The sequence below is a fragment of the Hyperolius riggenbachi genome, chromosome 1 (genome assembly GCF_040937935.1).
Source record: "Hyperolius riggenbachi isolate aHypRig1 chromosome 1, aHypRig1.pri, whole genome shotgun sequence".
In the NCBI taxonomy this organism is placed as follows: domain Eukaryota; kingdom Metazoa; phylum Chordata; class Amphibia; order Anura; family Hyperoliidae; genus Hyperolius; species Hyperolius riggenbachi.
Genome location: NC_090646.1, coordinates 536,841,396 through 536,865,833, shown reverse-complemented (window position 1 = coordinate 536,865,833; position 24,438 = coordinate 536,841,396). Strand labels below are relative to the sequence as shown.

The window sequence follows — 24,438 nt, the reverse complement described above, 5'->3', positions numbered from 1 at the left end:
ACATCTTGACAAGTATCTAGAACACTGGTCCTCGTCTCTTAAGACAAGTTTAACAAAAGATATGTGGTGTCGAGCATCAAAAAATATTTTTAAGTTTTCTAAATGCTCATCCCATTGGGAGACCCTACTAAAAATATTGTTAGATTGGTACATCACTTCTTGCAAGCTGGCTAAATATTCTAAATCACATGAAAAAGCATGTTGGAGGAACTGTGGTGAAGATGGTACTTTAACCCACATATTATGGGACTGTCCCCTCATTAAACCTATATGGAATCAAACATTTGAGGAAATCTCAAATTTAATAGACATTAGCACTCTCCCAATCCCAGAATTAGCACTTTTACATATAGGGATAGATTCCTTCCCAAACACACATAGATTAGTAATCACTTACTTATTGTGTGCCACAAGACAGGCCATCTGTGTGCATTGGAAGGACCCTGATCCCCCATCTTGGTCTTATATAACCAATCTTACAAATCTAAACCTCGATATGGAACATAAACTGAGTGATTCCTACGTATAAAATATTAAACTTTAATTCGGAAAAATAGCTCTTTACTTAGGTTTATAAAAATTCCAATATCCCTAATTTTACCCAATAGAGGCTCAAGAATAAGTAGGAGGATGAGGAAGCTTGAATTGTTTCTATAGATATAGTATTAGTATGTTAGAATGTCTGTTAGTCTTTGTCAAGGTTAGGTACGTCAACAACATAATATAAATCTTGATGAGGATGCATAATACTAGCACTAGCTAGTCATGGGCTTGATATTGCAAATTGTCTCAAGTGTTTCAGCAACACATTCATAGGAATTTGTAGAATCTTATATAATTCTTCATAAGATTTTAGATGTGTTTTATTTAATTGCATTATGACAAATTTATGTAGCTGACTTTCTCTGTATTGCAATGCATGGATAAGTAGCCCTTGATGTATACATATCTATATATTAGCATGTACAGAATTCTTTAAATCCATATACTAAGCTCTTCTCTAGTACCACTATATGCTATGTTGTGACATGTTGTATGTTTGAAAAATTTTCAAATAAAAACATTAAGTTTAAAAAAAAAAAAAAAAAAAGCTTAAAGGATCAGCAGAACAGCCAGGCAATATGCATTATTTAAAAGGAAACAAACATGTCAGTCTCCATACCCCTCTCCCCTCGGGTTCCCTTTAAAATGAACCCGAGCTGAGTGTGATATGGAGGCTGCCATATTTGTTTCCTTTTAAACAATACCAGTTACCTGGCAGCCCTGTTGGTCTATTTGGCTCCAGTAGTGTCTGAAATACACCAGAAACAAGCCTGCAGCTAATCTTGTCGGATCTGACAATAATGTAAGAAACGTGATCTGCTGCTAATCAGAGTCTTGTGCTAGGTACACACTATACGTTTTTGCGTTCGATAGATGCTTTCGATAGATAATTTCCATCATGTCTGATATTACTTTCGATCGTTTTGCCGCTCTACTTCTCATAGAAGTGAATGGAAATTGATAAAAAATAAGAGAATCAAGCGGGAAATCGAGCGGAAAAACGAATTGAAAATCGATCTAATGGAAAATCGACTGAAAAAACACATCGTGTGTACCTAGCATATAGCTGAAAGTATTAAAGGCAGAGGATCAGCAGGGCAGCCAGGCAACTGGTATTGCTTAACAGGAAATAAATATGGCAGCCTCCATATAACTCTTACCTCGGGTTCACTTTAAGTTTCATCAAAAAGTCTTATGAACTTTGGGTAATAGTTTCAATCTGTCTCATTATTCTTTATCAATTACCGACTCCAATTACACATTACTTGCCATTCTTCTTTCCCAGGCAGAATAAGCCAGTCTCTCGCTATTTTCTCAGAAAGGATGGATATTTATAATCCTCTTTATTCTATTCTGTTGACAGAGGGTGGGCCAAACATCCCCGCTTGTCATTTCCCATCTACCATATCATAAATTTAGAGTGACATTCTCAGAGAGCATCCACAATACTGTGTGTAGAAAGGCTGGAATATATTACAGTGGCTGTGTAGAAAGGCCAGTGGCAAATTTCTGGATGACGATGAAACAAAACAAGAAATAGACTGTGGCTTTATCTGCAGCATCCAACACAGAAAAATCCACCGACTGCTGCTCTTCCCTCCCAGCAAAATGAGAAGACACACAGAATGCAGCATCCATCTTTCCCTAGAACGCCGAACACACAATGCCCAAAATGTGCTTTTATGTTTGTACCTAATGATTGCAGACCTACCTTCCTATGCGCCAGTGTGGCATACAGGGAGAATAATGTAGAATCCAGGTTTCAAGCTTAAAGGGAATCTGAAGTGAAAATAAACTTGTGAGATAATAAATTGTATGTGTACTCCAACTAAGAAATAGAATATTAGTAGCAAAGAAAATAGTCTCATATTGTATCCAGTACAGAAGGAGTTAAAGAGAATCTGTATTGTTAAAATCGCACAAAAGTAAACATACCAGTGTCCACACATAGAAAATACATCCATACACAAGCAGGCTGTATACAGCCATCCTTTTTAATCTCAAGAGATCATTTGTGTGTTTCTTTCCCCCTGCAGCTATCTTCCACTGAAGTGTCAGGCTATTTCTTCCTGCAGAGTGCAGACAGCTCTGCCTGTATGTAATTCCTCAGTATGTGAAAGCCCAGCCAGCTCAGAGGAGGATTTATCCAGCTTGTAAAAGATAATAGAGCAGAGAGAAGCTGCACTAATCTAAATAACACACAGGCAGTGTGCAGAGAGGGGCCTGGAGGGGGGAGATGCATCACAGAACCACAACACTGAAGAACTTGGCAGCCTTCCAGACACAGGCTGACAAGTCTGACAAGAGAGAGATAAGTTGATCTATTACAGAGATGGTGATAGTAGAACGTGCTGCAGTAAGCCAGAACACATTAGAATAGATTTTGGAACTTGTAGGATGGAAGAAAACCGGATGAAATTTTTGTTACAGAGTCTCTTTAAGAAACTTCAGTTATCTATGCAAAAGAGCTTCTCTGATCTCTCCAACCCAACTTGGGTCGGCTACAGTATTGTTTTCTGAAGCACTTATACATCAAAGAAATAGTGAGACACAGCTTCAGATAAGGTTTCACTGCAGGAAAGTTCAAGTTAACTCTGCTCTGCTTCATAGTTTAAAATACAGAGTGTGGTTTGTAAATGTTATAAAAAGAAACAAAAATAACTGAAAATAAAAGTATGGGACTCTTTTCTTTTCTACTAATGTTCTATTCATTATCTGTACTTAGGAAAAGCCTCCATGCACAATGGCTTGGCTCCTGGGAAAAAGCAGACCAGTGCTGCCCAGAGCGACACGCAGCAGAGGGCTACGGTAATTATTATTCTGCATTCACTTAATTAACTATTTTTGTAAGACTGGCAGAAATGGTAAAATGTGTACTGAATGCTTTTAAATACTGTCCGCAGGGCTGTTTCTAGCCATTATGGTGCTCTAGGCAGGAAAACGCACTGACACCACCTTTCTCAATCCCCAAGAAAGAAAAAAAAGCATTTAGAATGCTTAAAAATTAGAAGTATAATATTACTTACAACTGAGTAAAACAACATAATGACAGTTGCCCATTATATATACTTGTTGGCAAGTAAGCACAGGGTTTATACAAATCTAGGTAAACCACATCAAACCTAGGTGATAAATAAACCTCAAACTTACTTACTGCAAGTGATTTTCCTCCATGGCTCATCCCTCTGGATCCCCCTTGCCCTAAATGACAATGAGCAGCTGAACTGAAGCGCTGTGGCGGCCCCGCCTATTTTGCCCATGTGGCGGCCCCGCCTTTTTTGCCCATGTGGCTGCACTCCTGCCCAGCCACATTATGCTGCTCCTCACTTTTGCATAGTCTCCATAGCCAGGCAGTTTGGAGAAGCATGTTTTTGGAATATTGTTTGACTTTTGTAGCTAAAGACTTTATTAAATAAAGGTGAAGTTTTGAGGGCTCTTTTGTTATTTAAATCAAATCTGAAGTGAAAATAAACCTATGATCAGTGGCGTACCTAGGGAATTTAACACGCATTGCTGATTTTTTACAGACACCCCTGCACCCCCCCCCCCCCCCACACACACACACACACACACACAAAAAAACAACCAATTTTTTGATGGGAGGTTTGACAGGTTGGGGCACTGAGTATGTCACTGCAATTTTTGGGGGATTTGTGGAGAAAAGGAGTCATCAGGATTTGGACGGAGCTAACTGTTATGAAACTCTGTACTCTATACAGTGCTGCAGAAGATGCCAGTGCTATATAAATACACAATAATAATATGGTAGGACATTAGGATATGACTTTGGTACAATTAGATTGTGAGCTCCTCTGAGAACAGTCAGAAAAGGGGGAAATACAAAAGAGGGGGATGCATAGGAGCAGGGGGGATGATAAAGAGATAGAGGCACAAGACAAAGAGCCTAGTGGGAGAGGAGAAATGGCAGGAAGACCTCTCACCAGGACTGCAGACATCACCAGTGCTGTTTAGTAGGGACATGCTGTTAAAAGAAGCCACTAAAATCTGAAAAGAGGAAAGGGTCATGGGGAAAGACAACAGGGTGGGAGGGGGGCTGGGAAAAGAGATAAGATTACCTGAAATCAAGTTAATCTAAATTGCCTGGAGCTTGCTTCTCTGTTCACTACAGAAGTCGGCTGTCAGCACCTGTCTCACAGGCTTCTGCAACAGCAGACTGCACTGCATTATTGATTAAATACTCTGATCAGGATAAATAATCAATAGTCTATGGCACTCTGGTATTACAGCAGCCAGTGCACATGGCTACTAATGACAGGCAACTTCTTTATCACTAAATACATCCTGCTAATATCCCAGCTTCAGCACAGCAATCATTCTCTCTACTCACCCTGCTGCTCTGCACATTCACTCACTGCAGGCTGTGTGTAGAGAGTGAGGAGACACATTGCCCACGGGACAGGAAGGGGGAGGGTGCTACATCTAGTGCAGGAAGTAGTACAGTCCCCTGCACTGCCTGCTGCTATTTTCCTGAATGTTGCCCAAACTACAAAGAAAAGGTCCCAGGTGGAAGAAAACAGTGACTGAGCACCACAGTGGCACCCCTAGCCATGGCTACACCCGGTGATGTGAGCACCTGCAGCCTTATGGTAGGTACACCACTGGTTATGATATAATGAATTGTATGTGCAGTACAGATAAATAAAACATTAGTTGCAAAGAGAAGTATCATGTTTTGCAGTACAGGAAGAGTTAAAATACTAGTTATCTATTCAAAAGAGCTTCTCTGAGTTATTTGACCAACTTTGTCAACTCAGTCCTGTTTTCTGAATAGTTTAAACAGCCATGAAACAGTGAGAGACAGCTTCAAATAAGACTTTACTGCAGGAAAGTTCAAAGGGTCATTAGCTCTGCTCAAAAGCTTAAAATACAGAGTGTTGTTTATAGACTGCAAATATAACAGAATGATGCACTGTTATAAAAAAAAGCTATATAACTGAAAATAAAAATATGAGACTCTTTTCTTTGCTAACATGGAAGTCTGCAGTGCATCCCAACTACACATGCAAAACTGTTTTTGTGTTTTTTTCTTCTTAATTTTGAATAGAATTGGGGAAGAGTAGACATTTTTGCAAAGATATGTTGCTGGGGAAAGGAAATTACCACAGGTGAATCTCTCCAGTCTGTGCACTTTCCTATTGGTGGTCTGTTATGATGTTTTAACCAATAAATAGTTAGACAATCTGGTGCAGTGCCTAACTTCAAGAGAGTCTGAAGCTAAATAAATTAGCTCTTTTTATTGACCACTTTCATTTAGCATTAACCCTCCTGGCGGTATATTAAAAACCGCCAGGGGGCAGCGCAGCCGTTTTTTGATTTTTTTTTTTTAAATCATGTAGCGAGCCTAGGGCTCGCTACATGATAGCCGCTGCTCAGCGGCATCCCCCCAGCCCCGTTCAAAGGCGACGGGGCGGGATGACGTCACTGACGTCATGGACGTCATGAAGTCTAAGGGAGTCCCGATCCACCCCTTGACGCTGCCTGGCGCTGATAGGCCAGGCAGCGCAGGGGTCTAGGGGGGGGGCTGTGTTGCGACGCGGATAGCGGCGATCGAGCGCGGGGCGGCGGCGATCGAAGTGCTGACGCAGCCAGCAAAGTGCTAGCTGCGTTCATCAAAAAAAAAATTACTCAAATCGGCCCAGCAGGGCCTGAGAAAACCTCCTGCGCGGCTTACCCCAAACTGCGTTCGGGGTTACTGCCAGGAAGGTTAAGATCAAAGCTGATTTGCCGCATACCCATGGCAGAACGATGTATTTATCCCCCGAAATCCCCGGTGCAAAATTCTCTGTTCGCTTCCTGGTAGAGGCAGAGCTATGTGCAGTAGCCCTGCCCCTGCTCCAGCCAATCTCTGCCACTCCCCGCCCCTTTCAGTCTTCTTTCACTGAGAGGGGCGAGGAGAGGCGGAGATTGACTGGACTGGAGGCAGAGCTACAGCACAAAGCTCTGCCTCCTCCGGGCAGCAAAATCCAGACCTGGAAAGTCGTGGAATTATGCGGGGATAAATAACTCGTTCTGCTGCGCTGTTCTACAGCTTTAAATCTTGTTTTAAAAATGTGATCATGTGTTATATGGTTCCCGCAGCTGAGTGCCAGATATGCCTACATGTAATTCCACATTGTGAATAGGAGAAAGCTATATTGTCTATGAATTTCTTGTAATTTATCACTGGCATCCTCGGTGAAGGCTACCATCACAGTCGGGCATTGTGGCGCAACATAAAGGACGCACTGCTATACAAAAGCAATGCAATTTTCACAGTGTGGCCTCTATGATGTGGAATCCCAACAAACTGCATTCAGTGCATTACTGCAAAATAACTTTGAGTTGATGCAAATTTAAAGGGGAACTGAAGAGAGAGGTATATGGAGGCTGTCATGTTTATTTCCTTTTAGACAATACCAGTTGCCTGGCAGCCCTGCTGATCCTCTGCCTCTAATACTATTAGCCATAGCCCCTGAGCTAGCATGCAGCAGAGCAGGTGTTTCAGTGGTTCAGACTTATAAGTCTGATCTGACAAGACTAGCTGCATACTTGTTTCTGGTTTTAATCAGATACTACTGCAGAGAAACAGACCAGCAGGGCTGCCAGGCAACTGGTATTGATTAAAAGGAAATAAACATGACAGTCTCCATATACCTCTCTCTTCAGTTCCCCTTTTATGCACATTTTTATGCAAATTTATGCAGTTTGAAAATGAACCAATCAAATCCTGCTGAGGTAAAATTTCATTGGTTCATTTTCAAGCTGCATAAATTTGCATAAAGATTTGCAAAAATCTGCATCAACTCGAAGTTATTTGCATCTACTTGACCATCACTAGTCAAGTCCTGAGTCATGACAGTTTCCGGTCTGTGAGCCTTGTTGCAATGTGGAAAATAAAAGCTTTTTTGAACTACCAAGCAACCAGTATCTCCCTCCGTGCATATGTATATCTATTAAAAAAAAAAAAAAACCTTTTAGCCTATCGCATTGTTAAGGGTGTGGTTATAAATAATTGCAGTTGGTGCTGTCTGTTTTCATGTTTGCCAGCAGTAAAGATGATTACGTGCAGGCTGATTGTGGATCAAACAATATGAACAAATTACATGGCGAATGTCAATCATTTACTGATGTCTGTTCTATTCTTTAACTTCTCACTTTGCAATGGATTTATTTCCCCCCTCCCCCCCCCTTTTCGCCAAAGTTCCTCCCTCCCCCCCCCCCCCCCAGGCATCCTCTTACACTCCTCCGTGTTTCCGCTGGCAGCTCCGGTAATGTGCCGACTTTGGCTGAAGTAGCATGTGCTCGCCCTCGTTGCATACCCGAAGCGTCATCACGATGGCAACCCCGTAAGAGTCCTGCGCATGCTAAGTTCTCTAAAGACTGAATTGCGAATGTGCAGGGCTCTTATGGCGGCCTGCGTGATGACGCGTCGCGTATGCAGCGAGGGCGAACACACGTGACTTCACCAGAAGTCGCACATTACCGGAGTCGCCAGCGGGACCGTGGAGAGGGCCAGCAGGATGCCGGGGGCCTATGGTGGGCTGGAGGAAGCCCCAGGTAAGCCCAGTTTTCTTTTTTTAAGACACAGCTTGGGGCAGGGTCCCTTTAAGCAGAGGCAGCGGAAGTTTTAGCTAATAATAATTGCATTCAGTAAGAGAGGCCTTTCAGACTGGGAAATGTAGAGCTGATAATGACAGCAATGTAGAAATTACACTTTGCAGATCCCTTAGATGTACAAAACAAATCACAACCAAATATGCAGCCATTATTATGTAACCAGATTTGAAGGACGAAAATATATCAGTTTTCATTAGGATTCAGGAACAATTCAACTGTTCAGACAGAAAGAAAACTCAATCACAGTGACAAGTAATGTAAGGGACACAGTTTACAGACAACTAGGTTCAGCCTTATATAACACTAAATCTAGGCATAGGCTATTAGATGAATATAGATGTATTCTACCTCAGGTAAAGAATCAATAACTCAATGATATCAATAGCTTACCTGGACCTTCCCCATGCAAGGAAAATAAAAGACCAGAGGCAGCATACCTAGAAATATCACTTTCACCTTTGGATCCCTAAAGCAGGGCATATTTGTCGCCTCCACCTAAAAAAACATCTCCCGCATCTGCCCTTTTCTCACACAGGACACTACCAAACTTCTGGTACATGCCCTGATTATTTCATAACTGGACTATTGCAACTCTCTGCTCTACGGCCTTCCCGTCAACCGTTTAGCCCCGCTACAGTCCATCATGAACTGTGCTGCATGACTCGTCCACCTCTCCTCCGGTTTCTCCAGCCCAATCCACCTCTGTCAGTCCCTTCACTGGCTTCCATTTACACAAATGATACTATTTAAAATCCTTACTCTCACCTGCAAAGCTCTCTACAACCTAGCTCCTTATCTATATAAACGTATTTCCATATACCATGCTACACGCAATCTCCACTATACTTACAATATTCTCCTGTCTTCCTCTCTGGTCACCTCTTCTCAATCCATCTTATTAGGCTTCTCTTGATCTTCTCCCCTCCTCTGGAACACTCTCCTGCAACACACCCGAGACTCACCCACACTTACCCGTTTTAGGTACAATCTGAAAACTCACCTATTCAGGCAAGCAGGCCCGCCATCAGGGGGGGACATCCGTGACTCCCGTCACGGGCCCGGGGCCTGCAGGGGGGCCCCATCCCCGCCGCGGCGCTGCGGGTGCCGCCCGGCCGCCGCTCAACCCCTCTGGCCGCTGCTCCCTCCCTCCATCCCTATAGCCGCCGCCGCCGCCTCCGCCGCGTCAGACCTCGATCAGGCGGCGACAATAGTGCGGGCGCTAGGACCCAGCGCCCGCACTGATATGCGGAAGTGACATCACTTCCGCATATAGAGCGGGTGCGTCCGGTGCCCGCTCTTACTGGTCGGGTCGCCGCTGATCTTGAGGTCTGACGCTGGGCTGCTGGCTGCAAGGTAGGGGAAGCGGCGGCGGCGGCGGGCGGCAGGGGGGGTTGCTCCCTGTCACTCACTCACTTGCTAAAGGGGCTCCCTGTCACTCACTCACTTGCTAAAGGGGCTCCCTGTCACTCACTCACTTGCTAAAGGGGCTCCCTGTCACTCACTCACTTGCTAAAGGGGCTCCCTGTCACTCACTCACTTGCTAAAGGGCCTCCCTGTCACTCACTCACTTGCTAAAGGGCCTCCCTGTCACTCACTCACTTGCTAAAGGGCCTCCCTGTCACTCACTCACTTGCTAAAGGGCCTCCCTGTCACTCACTCACTTGCTAAAGGGCCTCCCTGTCACTCACTCACTTGCTAAAGGTCCTCCCTGTCACTCACTCACTAGCTAAAGGGCCTCCCTGTCACTCACTCACTTGCTAAAGGGCCTCCCTGTCACTCACTCACTTGCTAAAGGGCCTCCCTGTCACTCACTCACTTGCTAAAGGGCCTCCCTGTCACTCACTCACTTGCTAAAGGGGCTCCCTGTCACTCACTCACTTGCTAAAGGGGCTCCCTGTCACTCACTCACTTGCTAAAGGGGCTCCCTGTCACTCACTCACTTGCTAAAGGGGCTCCCTGTCACTCACTCACTTGCTAAAGGGGCTCCCTGTCACTCACTCACTTGCTAAAGGGGCTCCCTGTCACTCACTCACTTGCTAAAGGGCCTCCCTGTCACTCACTCACTTGCTAAAGGGCCTCCCTGTCACTCACTCACTTGCTAAAGGGCCTCCCTGTCACTCACTCACTTGCTAAAGGGCCTCCCTGTCACTCACTCACTTGCTAAAGGGCCTCCCTGTCACTCACTCACTTGCTAAAGGGCCTCCCTGTCACTCACTCACTTGCTAAAGGGCCTCCCTGTCACTCACTCACTTGCTAAAGGTCCTCCCTGTCACTCACTCACTAGCTAAAGGGCCTCCCTGTCACTCACTCACTTGCTAAAGGGCCTCCCTGTCACTCACTCACTTGCTAAAGGGCCTCCCTGTCACTCACTCACTTGCTAAAGGGCCTCCCTGTCACTCACTCACTTGCTAAAGGGCCTCCCTGTCACTCACTCACTTGCTAAAGGGGCTCCCTGTCACTCACTCACTTGCTAAAGGGGCTCCCTGTCACTCACTCACTTGCTAAAGGGGCTCCCTGTCATCACTCACTTGCTAAAGGGGCTCCCTGTCACTCACTCACTTGCTAAAGGGGCTCCCTGTCACTCACTCACTTGCTAAAGGGGCTCCCTGTCACTCACTCACTTGCTAAAGGGGCTCCCTGTCATCACTCACTTGCTAAAGGGGCTCCCTGGCACTCACTCACTTGCTAAAGGGGCTCCCTGGCACTCACTCACTACCTAAAGGGCCTCCCTGGCACTCACTCACTACCTAAAGGGGCTCCCTGGCACTCACTCACTACCTAAAGGGGCTCCCTGGCACTCACTCACTACCTAAAGGGGCTCCCTGGCACTCACTCACTACCTAAAGGGGCTCCCTGGCACTCACTCACTACCTAAAGGGGCTCCCTGGCACTCACTCACTACCTAAAGGGGCTCCCTGGCACTCACTCACTACCTAAAGGGGCTCCCTGGCACTCACTCACTACCTAAAGGGGCTCCCTGGCACTCACTCACTACCTAAAGGGGCTCCCTGGCACTCACTCACTACCTAAAGGGGCTCCCTGGCACTCACTCACTACCTAAAGGGGCTCCCTGGCACTCACTCACTACCTAAAGGGGCTCCCTGTCACTCACTCACTACCTAAAAGGGCTCCCTGTCACTCACTGCCTAAAGGGCTCCATGTCACTCACTACCTAACCTGGGGGTCCCTGTCAGAATCCAGGTGAGAGGTGTCTACCATAAGGGGTCATTCTGCCTATTTATGTGAAATGCTGTCTATTTATGTGCCTCATGACTGCTGAATTTGTCTTGCTGGGGGCCTAATGATTGAATTTTTACTTGTTGGGGGCCTCATGATTTGTTGGGGGCCTCATGATTGCTGAATTTGTCTTGTTGGGGGCCTCATGGTTTGTTGGGGGCCTCATGATTGCTGAGTTTGTCTTGTTGGGGGTCACATGATTGCTAACTGCGAGACTATGGGAAAAGCTGAATCATTACCATATGAGACAATAGCATTAAACCTACTTTTTTTTAGCTTTTTTAAACAGAAAAGAAAACTGGGAGGTTCTAAAAAAATGATGGAGCACTTCCTCCTTCCGGCTTGAAGGAGGAAGTGCTCGATATCGAGGCTTGCAACGCGTCCATTCGGACACTTGCACCTCGTTGAAACGCTGGGCGGAGAGTGGCGTTCTGGGTAATTAACCCCGCCGCATCTAGCCGCTCAGCTGTGGCAATTGGAGCTAACTTGAATCACGAGTATCCACCGTGGTTATTCGTGATTAATTTGTGGACAGCAAGCCTCCAACTAGCTCTGCCAACATGTAATGGCTACGCACATTTCTCAGTTTGGGGGGGGGGGGGGCCCGGACTGATGATTTGTGAGGGGCCCCAAAATTTCTGATGGCGGCCCTGCAGGCAAGCATACTCTCCGACCTAGGACACTTCAGCCACTGACCACCGCCAGGGCTCTCTTTTTCCCTTTTGTCTCTCAGTGCTGTGTTTGCATATCTCCCACCCCTGTGTAAAAATCTGTAGTTGATTTGTTCACTGCAACAGCGATAATCTCAGGAGGCAAAAAGGAGCATTCCAGTAAGCAGTGACTGTGCCTTGGCTTGCTGATAAGCTTCCACTATTTTTGCCTTCCAAGCATACCTACTAGCCCATCACTACAACAGAAGAGCTATCTGTAAAGCACTGCAGAAAATTATGAACACTGACAGAAGTAATGAACGTCCCCACTGTATTTCACCTGCCTTTGTGTTCACCTCTATACAAAAGGATTGCTATGGCAGTAATAGTACAACCATGTTACAGCAAAGTCGCCTTTATCCGAAACTCAGGCAACTGGAAGTCTCTAACCGACGACATGCCTGAGGTGATAATGAGGACTTTGTTTTGGGGGTTTGCAGGGGAGTTTGCAGGCATTAAAATACTAACTCCAGCGACATCTTGTAGCCTTCCTGTAGTCCCTAGAGGGCTCCTAGCTGCTTCTGGCGTCCCTGGACAGCTCCTGATGCGTCATGCGACCCGATGCTGGTCAGGTGACATCAAGGCTTCCGTGCATGGAGGACGCTGGAAAGCCGCTAGGAACAACAGGAAGGCTACAAAATGTTGCTGGAGGTTCGGTGAGTATTTAGGGAGGAGGTTTGTGCTTTTTCAGCCTGTTGCAACTGGCAAGCACATGTATCTGGCATCAGGTGATCCCCACTGGTGCTTAATCCTAGAGACTTTGCTGTACATCAAGGAGAGCACCAAACAGAGAACTAACTGTTAAAGAGGCACTGTAGTAGTGAGCTATAGTAGAATGCAGTAAATTATTCAGGATACTTTTACAGTAATTTTCTGGTTTCAGCATCAGAAATATATCATAAATATATCTATATATTGCTGCATATTAGTATGCATTGTTGGAATCCGGGATTCCTAATTCAGAGACCTGAATTACACCGTACACCACACTTCAGTACCTCAGAGAGTGACCTCCCCATGACCCTGTACACTAGCTGAGGTACTGAAGTGTGGTGTGTGGCCTAATTTGAGTTTACAAATTCTCAAAAACAAGCATGCCACATTACTGCACCTGACAGGACTAAAGATGTTGCCACCTGTGATAAATTTCAGAAAGTAAATCAAGGAGAGGAAAGATTTTGCAATGGGCAAACACTGAATAAATAATTAATACATGAATATTGTAAATAAAAAAATAATAATACATTTATTGCAAATGCCCTTCGCTAAATCCTTTTGCTTAAAAATATTCCTTCTGATAAGATCAAGGAGCGCATATCTGCACCTGGGACAGAGTATAAAGAATTGGCTTTATCTGCATGTTAGTTTCACTTTAAAAGTATAGAACACAAAAGCATGTTTTTTTTTATTTGAACCGATTTCTTTCCATTTCCAGCACAACAAGAATCACCAGTGTGGATGCTAACTTCACAATTGCACCTTGAATAGATTGCTTTTTTCCCTTGCGCATTCTAAAGCGCCGCAGTTAACTCTGCACCCTCTCATTAAATGACAAAAGAAGGCAAAAGGCAGACATGCATAAAAGTTGCGGCATATGGCTTCATCGCTACAAGCGGTATTAAAATCAACCGAAAGAGTGCTCTTACAGGAGAATGGCCTTTTAATGTTCCTAAACCTGCTGCTTTGTTAGTGCAGAGCAGGAAAAGGCAGAATCGTAGACTACACAAGCATAGTGCTTATTAAAGATAAAGGCACTGATTCATGTCGACTTCAGACAGGCAGATTGCTATACGGAGCTGAGAGACACTGTAGACCCCGACTATAACCTTGACGTTTTGGGCTAATTAGCTAGAAAATTGCCTTCACAGCACACCACCAGTAAAAGGCTAAACCTAACACATATCACCCCTTACATTTAAAGATCCATATAGGATGTTGTGATAAACCAGACATTTTGTAATTTTAATGTTAAAATCATGCATGCAGATTGAAACTATGTTGTCTTGCAACCATGGCAACATGGTTACCATGGCTGGAACAACATTGTATTCTTTTTTCTGCTTGATTGGTAGTGATCAGATATAATATCTCCAAATATAATCCCCACTGGCGCAGGGAGGGAATTAAATTATGCCTATCACAGCCTCTAACGGCTTTTAAAAAAGCTGATGAAAGCTGTCACGTGCTGGTTTAAAAATTCTGCCTCCTTTGTAGCTTCCACGCTTTACCTGTGTTGCTACCCTTAAAGCGGGATTGTCACCATAAAAATCTAATTTCAACAGAAACTGGTCTGAGTGTATTAAGTGATAAAGATGCTAATCCTACATTCAAAACTTGAAAAACCTTGGGCTGGTGCCCACCAAGTGGTTTGAGGTTTTTTTAAGCAAACCACAAACGTGTCTCCTACAGCATTTTTGAGGTTTGCAAATGCGTTTCTGCCTCAATGTAAAGTATAGGAAAGTGGAAAACTGCTCTGAAAAACGCTAGGAGTGTTTAGAAAACCTCTCTAAACATGCCTAGAGTCACTCTGAAAATCTGCTTCAAAAACCTCTAGCATTTTGCAGATTTGCTAGGGTTTTTTTGGTGTACACTGGGCCTTTTTCTGCTGTTATGGTTTGGAGTTATCCCATACCCAGGAACACTGGCCCTTTAAAGAGAATCTGTACTCTGAAATTCTTACAATAAAAAGCATACCATTCTATTCATTATGTGCTCCTGGTCCCCTCTGTGCTGTTTCTGCCATTCTCTGCTGCAAACCTGGCTTGTAATTGCCAGTTTTAGGCAGTGTTTACAAACAAACTAACCAGCTTCTAATAGGCTCAGCTAAGCAGAGTGTGTTAGTCACACAGAGCCTGCAGGGGGTGTGTACAGCTTCTAGCTAATCACAAGCAGCCCTGCACATTCCAGTCTGACTGCCTCAGCCTGACTGTGCCGACTATAGAGAGAAGATTAGATCATATAACAGAGATAACACAGCTACTGTGCAATTAGGAAAAGCTGCAGTAAGCCAGACCACATTAGAAAAGGCATAGGAACTTATAGCATAGAAGAAATAAAGATAAACAATTTGTTACAGAGTCTCTTTAATAGCCACTGCCATTCAGTTGCATGCCACCTCTTCCCTTTACTTCCCTGCCTAGCTGAAACATGATCCTCTGCTCACTTGTGTTTACAAGCAAAGCTGAGGTGACTCAGTGATTGGAGGAGAAAATAAAAAAAGTTAAGGGAAGAAATTTCATCAGTATTTAGCTTCAAACTGTGGGCAAAAGACATAGTTCCCACCAGGAACAGAATTCTCTTCATTTGCTATATCAAAATTCACTGAAAATAAAATGTGGACAGTACAATACATGTGTTATGTAAGTAGATCAAGTATTTATCTACTGAGGGCTTGTTTCCACTTGTGCGGCGCGCGTGTGCGAGACGCGCGTCGGCACTGAGCAGGTGTGCGGGATCGTAGGGGAATCCCATCAGCCATGCAATGCACGGCAATGGGATTCGCTGCCTCCTGGGCGAATTCTGCGGGGAGTTCCGTCCGAATCGCTACCGCAAGCGATTCGGCCGGCGGCACCATAGTCCCCTATGGCTGAGTTTCCCCTCGCGATTTGCCTGTGGGGAACCTCTGTGGAATCGCGGCGGTTTCCGCATAAGTGGAAACGGGCCCTTATAGATGTGTTTTTTCCCTAGCATAGTATGGCTAATCCTCCTGCTTTAATCACCACCTTCATTCCTATTCTTCTATTGTGTTACTTGGAAATGAAGTCTGACTTCTATTGTTCTTCATTCTTTGGGAGTCACATATATGCCACTCCTGACTGACCATCCCATCAGCCAAATCTAGGCAGGACAGGAAACAAGCTGCATTATAGTGGCAAGCACATTTCTTACTTGAAAAATGATTCTGTCGACCACTTTGCTTCTATGCCTAGTTTATATGCACTTATCACATCACATGCTTTGCTCTGGTTCGATTCTTGTTTGAGCTGGGCTTTAATGTAGCAGCAGTAGATTTACATGTAATAATTTACAAAACAAATCCAAAAAACGAAAGGTTTACTTCCTTGAACAAAATGATTGCATTATGCCCTTGCTAGATATACTGTTTGTGCACAGCTGAGCAGCAGAGGCATAAAGGTATGGTATGCATGGCTTCACCCAGCCTAGCTGTGTAATCATGAAGATAAAAAGACACTACATCAGTCAGCTGTAAAGTGAACCTGAAGTGACATGTGACACAATGAGATAATCATATACACAAAAGATAATTGTCCTACTAAGAAATTATGTGAAGTCCCTTTCTGTTTTCCAGAGTTAAAATACTTGAAATGTTACCTATGCAAAAGAGCTTCTCTGAGTTTGTCGACGAAATTAGTCAGTCAGTAAAGTTTTCTGAAGAGCGTAAGGCGAAATTAGTCAGTAAAGTTTTCTGAAGAGCGTAAGACGAAATTAGTCAGTCAGTAAAGTTTTCTGAAGAGCGTAAGGCGTAAGGCTGCTTTCACAGTGGGACGATACAGGCGCACGTTAGTGCAGCCTGTAACGCAGCCCACCGCACAGCAATGAAAAATCAATGGGCTGTTCACAGTGCCCACGTTGCGTTACATTGTAACGCAGCACGTTTAAACAAAGTGCTGCATGCTGTGCATTATACGCGGCTAAGCCGCGTTAGACTGTTTGCACATGCTCAGTAATGTTGGAGGAGGAGGTCTCCCCTCCTCATCCGCGGCCAGCCACATGGCCAATTAATATTCACTGTACTCGGTGATGTGCAGCGTTTACTTCCTGGAGCGGCCGCTCTGTGCGGCGATTGGCCGGCGGGATAACGTGGTCTCCGCATCCCATAGCACAAAAAAGGCACACCAAAAGCTGCATAACGCGGCTCTTGGAAGCGTCCTCCTACAACACCACCAGGCGCTGCGTTAGGGGCACGTTATGCGACCTATAACGTCCCCTAAAAGGCAACGTCCTGGTTGGAAAGAGGCCTAAAGCGGAACTGAAGTGAGTTTTACAACAAACTGTTTCACTCACCTTGGGCTTCTGCAAGCCCCCAGCAGCCGTTCGGTCCCACGCCGGTCCTCCACTATCCTCTGTTCTCCCACCCAGGTCCATTCCTCGACTTAAAAGTCGAGGCCTGCCAAGCGTATCCTTTTTATGCGCTCCTGTCTGCAATAGCACATTGCAGACTGGAACGAGAAGGATACGTGGCCCAGCGACGAAGCCAAAAGTAGAGGGCGGAGGGAGAATGGCGGATTGTGGAGGACCAGCGCGGGACAGGACGGCTGCTGGGGGCTTGCAGAAGCCCCAGGTAAGCGAAATAGTTTGATTTAAAACTTACTTCAGTTCCGCTTTAAACAGCCACGAAACAGTGAGAGGGCTAGTTCACACCAAAATTTGTGTTTACACAAAAAGTGTAATTGCAAAGACTTTTTGTAGCGATGTGCAGTAGCAATTCCGGGCATGTGTCTAGTGATTTTCTATTTCCTCCAAGCAATTCTGGAGCATTTGCGTTTAGCAATTTTTTAGTTCTTGCGCAAAACAGGAAGTACACTTCAGGTTCACTTTAAGTGGGAACTCCCAATTGTGTGAAAAGTGCTGCCTATGAACCCCTCCCCAAGAAACATCTAACTTCTATTTTCCAATAACAGAATACATTATTTTCCATTCATTTATGACCCGGGACATCACCACTGAAAGCCACAACCGGTGGTAGGAGGCTTATAGGTCAGGTTCCATTGCTCACAGTGTGAAGTGCCTGCATTGGTATTTAGTGATAAATCCCCATACTGCTCTAGAATGCTATGAGCTGCAACATCATACTATAGCTGTAAATAGTGACAACAGAAAAGGCTTCTGAGCAATGAATTGCCAGTGTCCCCCTACTGCTGCAAGCTCGCCCCGGATAAGAGAATTCACTGGATGCAGAGAAGAATGTTTGTGTGAGGTTATACAATTTTCAGATATCACTATAGTAACTATCTTCACTTGCTTCTATGAAAATTGTACGCTTTTTGTTTGCCTGGCATTCTTTAAATCGTGCTGTTTATAAGTAAGGCCCAACTGTGCAGCATTACAAAAAATCTATAAGGAGCTACTCCGCATCGCTCTTCCAGGGAGTTTGATAATCCGAGATTTTGCCTAATCAATACGCTGTACAGTACAGAAATTTCTTAGCTACAGAAGGATTCTCAGGGCTCCAATACAAAAACACCACATTGAAATCTGAGGAAAACTGCAGCACTGGCTAATTTCTGCCAAGTCTACAGAGCCTGAATATATTTAAGAAAACAACCAACAGTGAGCAGGTCATATTTGCTTTACAACAATATAATCTATCTATATAAGTATATATATATATATATATAAATAATCGGACGTGTGTGTGTAAGCATCACTCGAAAATGCAATCAAATAGGGAGACAAAGAATGTCTGGCACTATAGTTTATTAGTGCAGCATTACAAAGAGACGTTCTGTGGCAAATACATAAAAGTGCAATTGCATGTGGGATACTTAACATCAAAACATGGACATCACTAAAACGTCTGTGCTGTACCTGGGTGCACTCGAAAATGCCTTGACCAGTTTCAACAAAACTTGGTATACAGATCCATTACTATCTGGGAAGTTATGTTCTGGGGGTCTCATGCCCCCACACACACACCTGGGCAGAATCGGAAGCAGGAAATTTGGCCGTCCCGCAGCTAATGGACGATTTGGGCACCACCATGCAAATATTGGCTGCTGGGTTCCAAAACCAGAAATTTGGGCACTCGATAAATATTGTTTTGAAAATCAGAATGTTATAGTTTTTAAAAGTAATTTTGTTTTAAGAAAATTAGAATCTTATAGTTTTTTGAACTTTTATCATTTTGAAAGTTAGTAAGTTCTAGTTATTGAAAATTTTGGTCTTTTGTATTTAATAATTTTTCTTTTTTTGAAAATTATTTTCAAATTTAATCAGAAAGTTAAAGATATTGAAATTTTATGGGTTAGGCATCAGGAAGGGGTGTTTTAGGGTTAGGCGTCAAGAAGATGGGTTTCAGGGTTAGGAGTCAGGAAGGGGGGTTTTAGGGTTAGGCTTCAGGTGGGTTTAGGCGTCGGAGGGGGGAGGGTTCAGTGTGAGAGTAGGGTTAGGTTTAGTTGTAGTAAAATATTGGTAAAAACAATGTTATACTATTGTCATTGACATTGTAAATATTTTTCCGTTTTCATCTAGCGCTAAATTCACAATGGTATTTATCATTTAGAGTTACATCGGCTTCATACAGAGTCCATTTTTCCTTGCACACCTATTTCATGCATGCGGTGGAACCACAAACAGCCTGTAACAAACGTTGGAGAGGCAGCCGCAGTGAACAGCGCTACCACCGCAGCTGCCTCCAGCTCCCTGTTTAGCAATGTATCCGTGCCTCAGGTATCTAGCACGCCGAGGACGGGTCTGTCAGTTGCACATAGGGTTGCTTTGTCCTGTGTGCGCGTGCACAGACAGGACCTTTATGCAGGGAGGAGGTGCGTCAGCTGACCGGCCGGTCGGCTGACGTCAGAGGAGACGCTCGCCGCTTCTCATTGGCTGATAGGAGGAGGCGTGCCAGAGGGGTCTCCTCTGTTTCATAAGCCTAGCTGAATCACTCGCAACTTGTCTGCTGTTGCGAATACTCTGTGTTAGTGCTTAGACCCTTAGATAGTTCCGGCGTGCTTTAATATGGGAGGAAACCGGGGATTTCACACAAGATAGGAATTGTTTGATAGCCTTAACCTCCTTAGCGGTAACCCTGTGTTGGACACGGGGTAAGCCGCCGTGGAGGATTCCTCAGGCCCTGCTGGGCCGATTTGCATAATTTTTTTTTCAAACACGCAGCTAGCACTTTGCTAGCTGCGTGTTTGTTGCGATCGCCGCCGCCTGCCGCCGATGCGCTGCTACCTGCCGCGATACAGGCCCCCCCCCGCATACCCCTTGCTCAGCCTGGCCAATCGCCGCCAGGCTGCGCTATGGGGTGGATCGGGATTCCCTGTGACGTCACGACGCCGATGACGTCACTCCGTTCGTCGCCATGGTGACGGGGGAAGCCATCAAGGAAATCCCGTTCAGAACAGCGCTGGCGGTGATCGGTGAATACGGGGGGACGCCGCAGGGAGGGGGGAAGCATGTAGCTAGCGCTAGGCTAGCTACATGCTAAAAAAAAAAAGGTGAAAGAAACCCTCCCGCGGCCGCGCAGCTGCACTTATCATACCGCTAGGGAGGTTAAAGATTTAGTGCTCGTTTCCACTATCGCGAATCCGCATGTGTCCAACGTGGATGTTCCTGTTTCCACTGTAGCGTTGTTGAGGTGCGTTTTTTTCAGTGGTGAGAAAATGCACAAAAGAGCCGCAGAATTCACCTGCGAGTGGAATGCATGCGAATCGCATGCAATGTATTTAATAGGGAAATCGCATGCAATTTCCCCATGTGTTTTTTGCCGCGAATTCGCATAGGTACCAATGTAAATTCACACAGGCAGTGACATGGTTAAAACCGCATATACCCTCACCTATGCGAAATCTCATGCGAATTCGTGGCAAAAAACGCACGGGAAATCGCATCCGCATGCGATTTCATCAGCGGTGGAATCCAGGCGATTCCGCACCGCAACAGTGGAAACGAGCCCTCACATTACTGTGTTATTATTTGTGCATGACTCTGGCTCGTTCTGACTACTCTTCTGCTCAGTGATTCTTTACCTCTGCCCATCTGATCTTGCTGCCGACTCTGCTTGCTTATACCTTCCTGTCTCTGCCTCCCGATTTTGTACTGCATCTGTCTGTCTGTTGCCGAACCCGATCTGTCTGACCACTCTACTCTCACCAGAGGGCCCTTGACTCTGGTGAGGGGCACTGTACTGCTAGTACCCACCAGCTCCTCTGGTGTGAGGTATTGCCAAAGCTATCCGTACTACTGTTGCACCAATCACTCATTGCTATTTGTTGTCACATCAGCTTCTTATATACCAGTATTATAGGTGATTCTGCAGATCACCATATAATCAGGTATATATCTGCATTAAAGGTGATACTGCAGATCACCTAATAATCAGAATTCTGTTCTTTGCTGACACAAATCGTTACACAGCCATTCCGATTTCCCCCATTCACATCCATGGGAAAATTTAAAAGGCTGCCATTTTCACAGTAATAAAGCCAGAGTCCCCAAAATTAGCACAGTTGGTAACTTGGTGACCAAGGTTAAAAACAGCCAATGGTTGGCTTGACTGTGTGTCAAGATTACAAAAAGTGGCTGGACCCAACGACAACCAAGTACATACCTGAGCAACACCAGGTATTCAGCTAGCAAGAGCTCAGACTCAGTCTTTCTTTATTTACTTCTTGTTCTGACTGCCAATTATTATTATTATTATTATTATGGGTTTTAGTACATTGAAGAATTCATATCTCTGTTCAGCAGAAAAGCTCACAACCTAATATACCTACATCAGTCTATGGGAAATTGTTTGGAGGTAGTCACTTAAGGTGGCCATACAATTATAGATTTGCAGCAGATTCGACCATCAGATAGATTTCTGTCAGATGCCTGTCAAGTCGAATCTGACAAGAATCTATCTGATGTGTGCCACACACCAGGAACAGATTTCCAATAGATTTCAGAATTAAATCTATTGGAAATAAATCTAAATGCATTATTGGACCATTAGATCCAATGCAACTCTATGGGCCATTGATCTGTTGCCAGCAGCAGATCGACCTAGATTTTCCATCCAGGCAGATAGATCAAATCGATCGAAATCGGCCGCAAATCAATCGATCGGCTGATACGATTTACGATCGATCGATCGATGGCTGAAATCCACCAGTGTATGGGCCGCTTTAACCTACTAGCATTGTTTGATATGTGAAAAGAAACTGGAGTGCCAAGAATAATAATAATCCGAACATTTGTATAGCGCTTTTCTCCTTTCGGACTCAAAGCGCTCAAGAGCTGCAGCCACTGGGACGCGCTCAGGAGGCCACCCTGCAGTGTTAGGGAGTCTTGCCTTGAACTCCTTACTGAATAGGTACTTGACCTAGCCAGGATTTGAACCCTGGTCTCCCATATCAAAGGCAGAGCCCTTAACCAGTACACTATCCAGCCACCAAGAGACCTACACAAGCATCGGGAGAACAGGCAACCACCACAGACCTAATTTAGGTGCAGGTGTGAAGACACTCATGTCCTGCACTGCACACAACTTACTGTTTGATTCATCTGCCATTTTAACACTTTTGGATATCCCCCCCCCCCCCCCCACACACACACACACACATACAGAAGTTTGGAATAAAAGGCTTGAACTGACCAATTAAAATACTTCAAATTGAGGGAGAGTTAGCACATTTGTATATATTTTTTTTAGGAAATTTAATTCTATCATTCTAAACCAGCGTTGTCCAACTGGCCCGCCAGGCCTTCTGTTGCGGCCCCCCTGCTGTGGCAGTGTTAGCTCCAGAGTCCCCAGAGCTGACGGGACTTTTTGTTTTAAAAATCCTTTTTCCCCATACCTTGGCTGCTGTAATGTGAATCTACAGCCCCCCTCCCCTTCCCATGTGATGAAAATTTCAAGACAGGATTTTTAGCTGCATCATTAAAAAGTAACATTTGAGCACTTATTATTAAGCTATTATTTGATATTTTAATATACAGTATTTGCCTGGAGATTTTAACAGCACTCTGGAATCGTTTCAATCTGACTGAGGGTTCCTGTAGAGCTGCTCCTTCTGGTCCTAAAGCACTACAGGCTCTCTCCTACTCTGCAGCCTTGCTGTCTGAGATCAACCTGAAGCTGTAACACTGGAACCCTTAGGCCCCGTTCACACTGCACACGTTTCCAGCCGCGTTTTGGAAACACGTGCAGGTGGCCGACACGCACGACATCAGACAGTGCATAGAGTGCAATGTCTGATGTTCACACTGCATGCGTTCCGGACCTGTGCGGTCCGGGAACGCATGCTGCATGCATTTTTTGCCAAAACGCATGGCTGTCCCATTCACTTTTCAGTGATGGGATCAGCCACACAACGCATACAAACGCAGATGGCGTGCGTTCGTACGCGTTGCGTTCCGCGTGCGTGCCCGTCTGCGTTTGTAATGTGAACGGGGCCTTAGTCAATCTCTCTTGCATATGGAATCAATACCCTAATACTGGGCCCAGCCAAGTGCATCATGGCTTCTCCCAGTTCATGTATTTTGTGGGCAAATCTGCAGCCAATCCTGAATGTATTTTGTGGGCAAATCTGCAGCCAATCCTGAATGCATTTTGTGGGTATATCTGCAGCCAATCTGACGGCATTTTGTGCGTAAATCTGCAGCCAATCAGAATGTGTTTTGTTTGTAAATCTGCAGCCAATCTGTATGCGTTTTGTGGGTAAATCTGCAGCCAATCTGATTGCATTTTGTGGGTAAATCTGCAGCCAATCTGATCGCGTTTTGTGGGGAAATCTGCTCCCAATCTGATTGCATTTTGTGGGGAAATCTGCTACCAACCTGATTGCATTTTGTGGGGAAATCTGCTCCCAATCTGATTGCATTTTGTGGGGAAATCTGCTGCTATTTTTTTTTTCGCGGGGGGGGCTTTCATGTTCCCCCATAAGTCTCTGCTCCATATCTCCACATGGGTGGATTAGTTACCATCTCCTCCTCCTGGACATTAGGAGTAAGGATGAACTTCTTGTCCGTGACATGTTCAAGGGAACTTTGCAAAGGGGGAAGGGAGGTGAAGCTTTCTAACTTCCTTGCTGAGCTCCCTGAGGTGTGAGTATGCCTGGCTCTCTAGAGCATTTTCTGTTGGTAAATTTTACCTGAATGCCTTTTAGGTAGATTAGACAATATGCTGGACAATTGGGCATTTAATAAAAAAGAATATTTGTACCTGCAGGTGGCATCTGTGAGGAACCTTTATTTATTTATTAAAGTACCCCTGAACTGAAAGGGGGTTTGACTGCTCCAGGTGCTGTTGTGTTAATGGTGCTGTGGCATATGTCACAGCACCATTCCCCTCAGTCCAGTGCCCCCAGGGGTCCTCGTTCTAGCCCAAATTTTCAATATCTATCCAAAATCTTTTGACCAGAGCATTGAAAATGGGCGGGGAGGAAATGGCAGTTATCCTCCCTAGGAAAACCTCCAATCACGCCTACCTATACCGTTGTACTTTTAAGCAGGGCTGTGGAGTCGGAGTCGTGCAATTTTGGGTGCCTGGAGTCGGAGTCGGGAAAAAATGCACCGACTCCGACTCCTAATGAATTTGTAACTGTAATTAAAATAGAAAATATGATAAAATGTTCTATTTCTCAGATAAGAGTCATTAAAA

The 24,438-nt window shown here is 44.8% G+C and overlaps 1 protein-coding gene across 3 annotated transcripts in view; it reads right to left on the bottom strand.

The window, feature by feature from the left end:
* Nucleotides 1–24,438, bottom strand: part of C1H5orf63 (chromosome 1 C5orf63 homolog) — a 132,267-nt gene that overhangs the window by 67,191 nt on the left and 40,638 nt on the right. Inside the window, exon 1 of one of the 3 annotated variants that reach the window (XM_068271653.1) lies at nt 14,802–15,077. The exons of the other annotated variants lie outside the window; for them this stretch is intronic. Coding sequence (XP_068127754.1) covers nt 14,802–14,813 — 12 coding nt within the window. The 5' untranslated portion in view covers nt 14,814–15,077. Of the gene's footprint in view, nt 1–14,801; nt 15,078–24,438 lie in introns of those variants that run through there. 3 annotated transcript variants of the gene reach the window in all.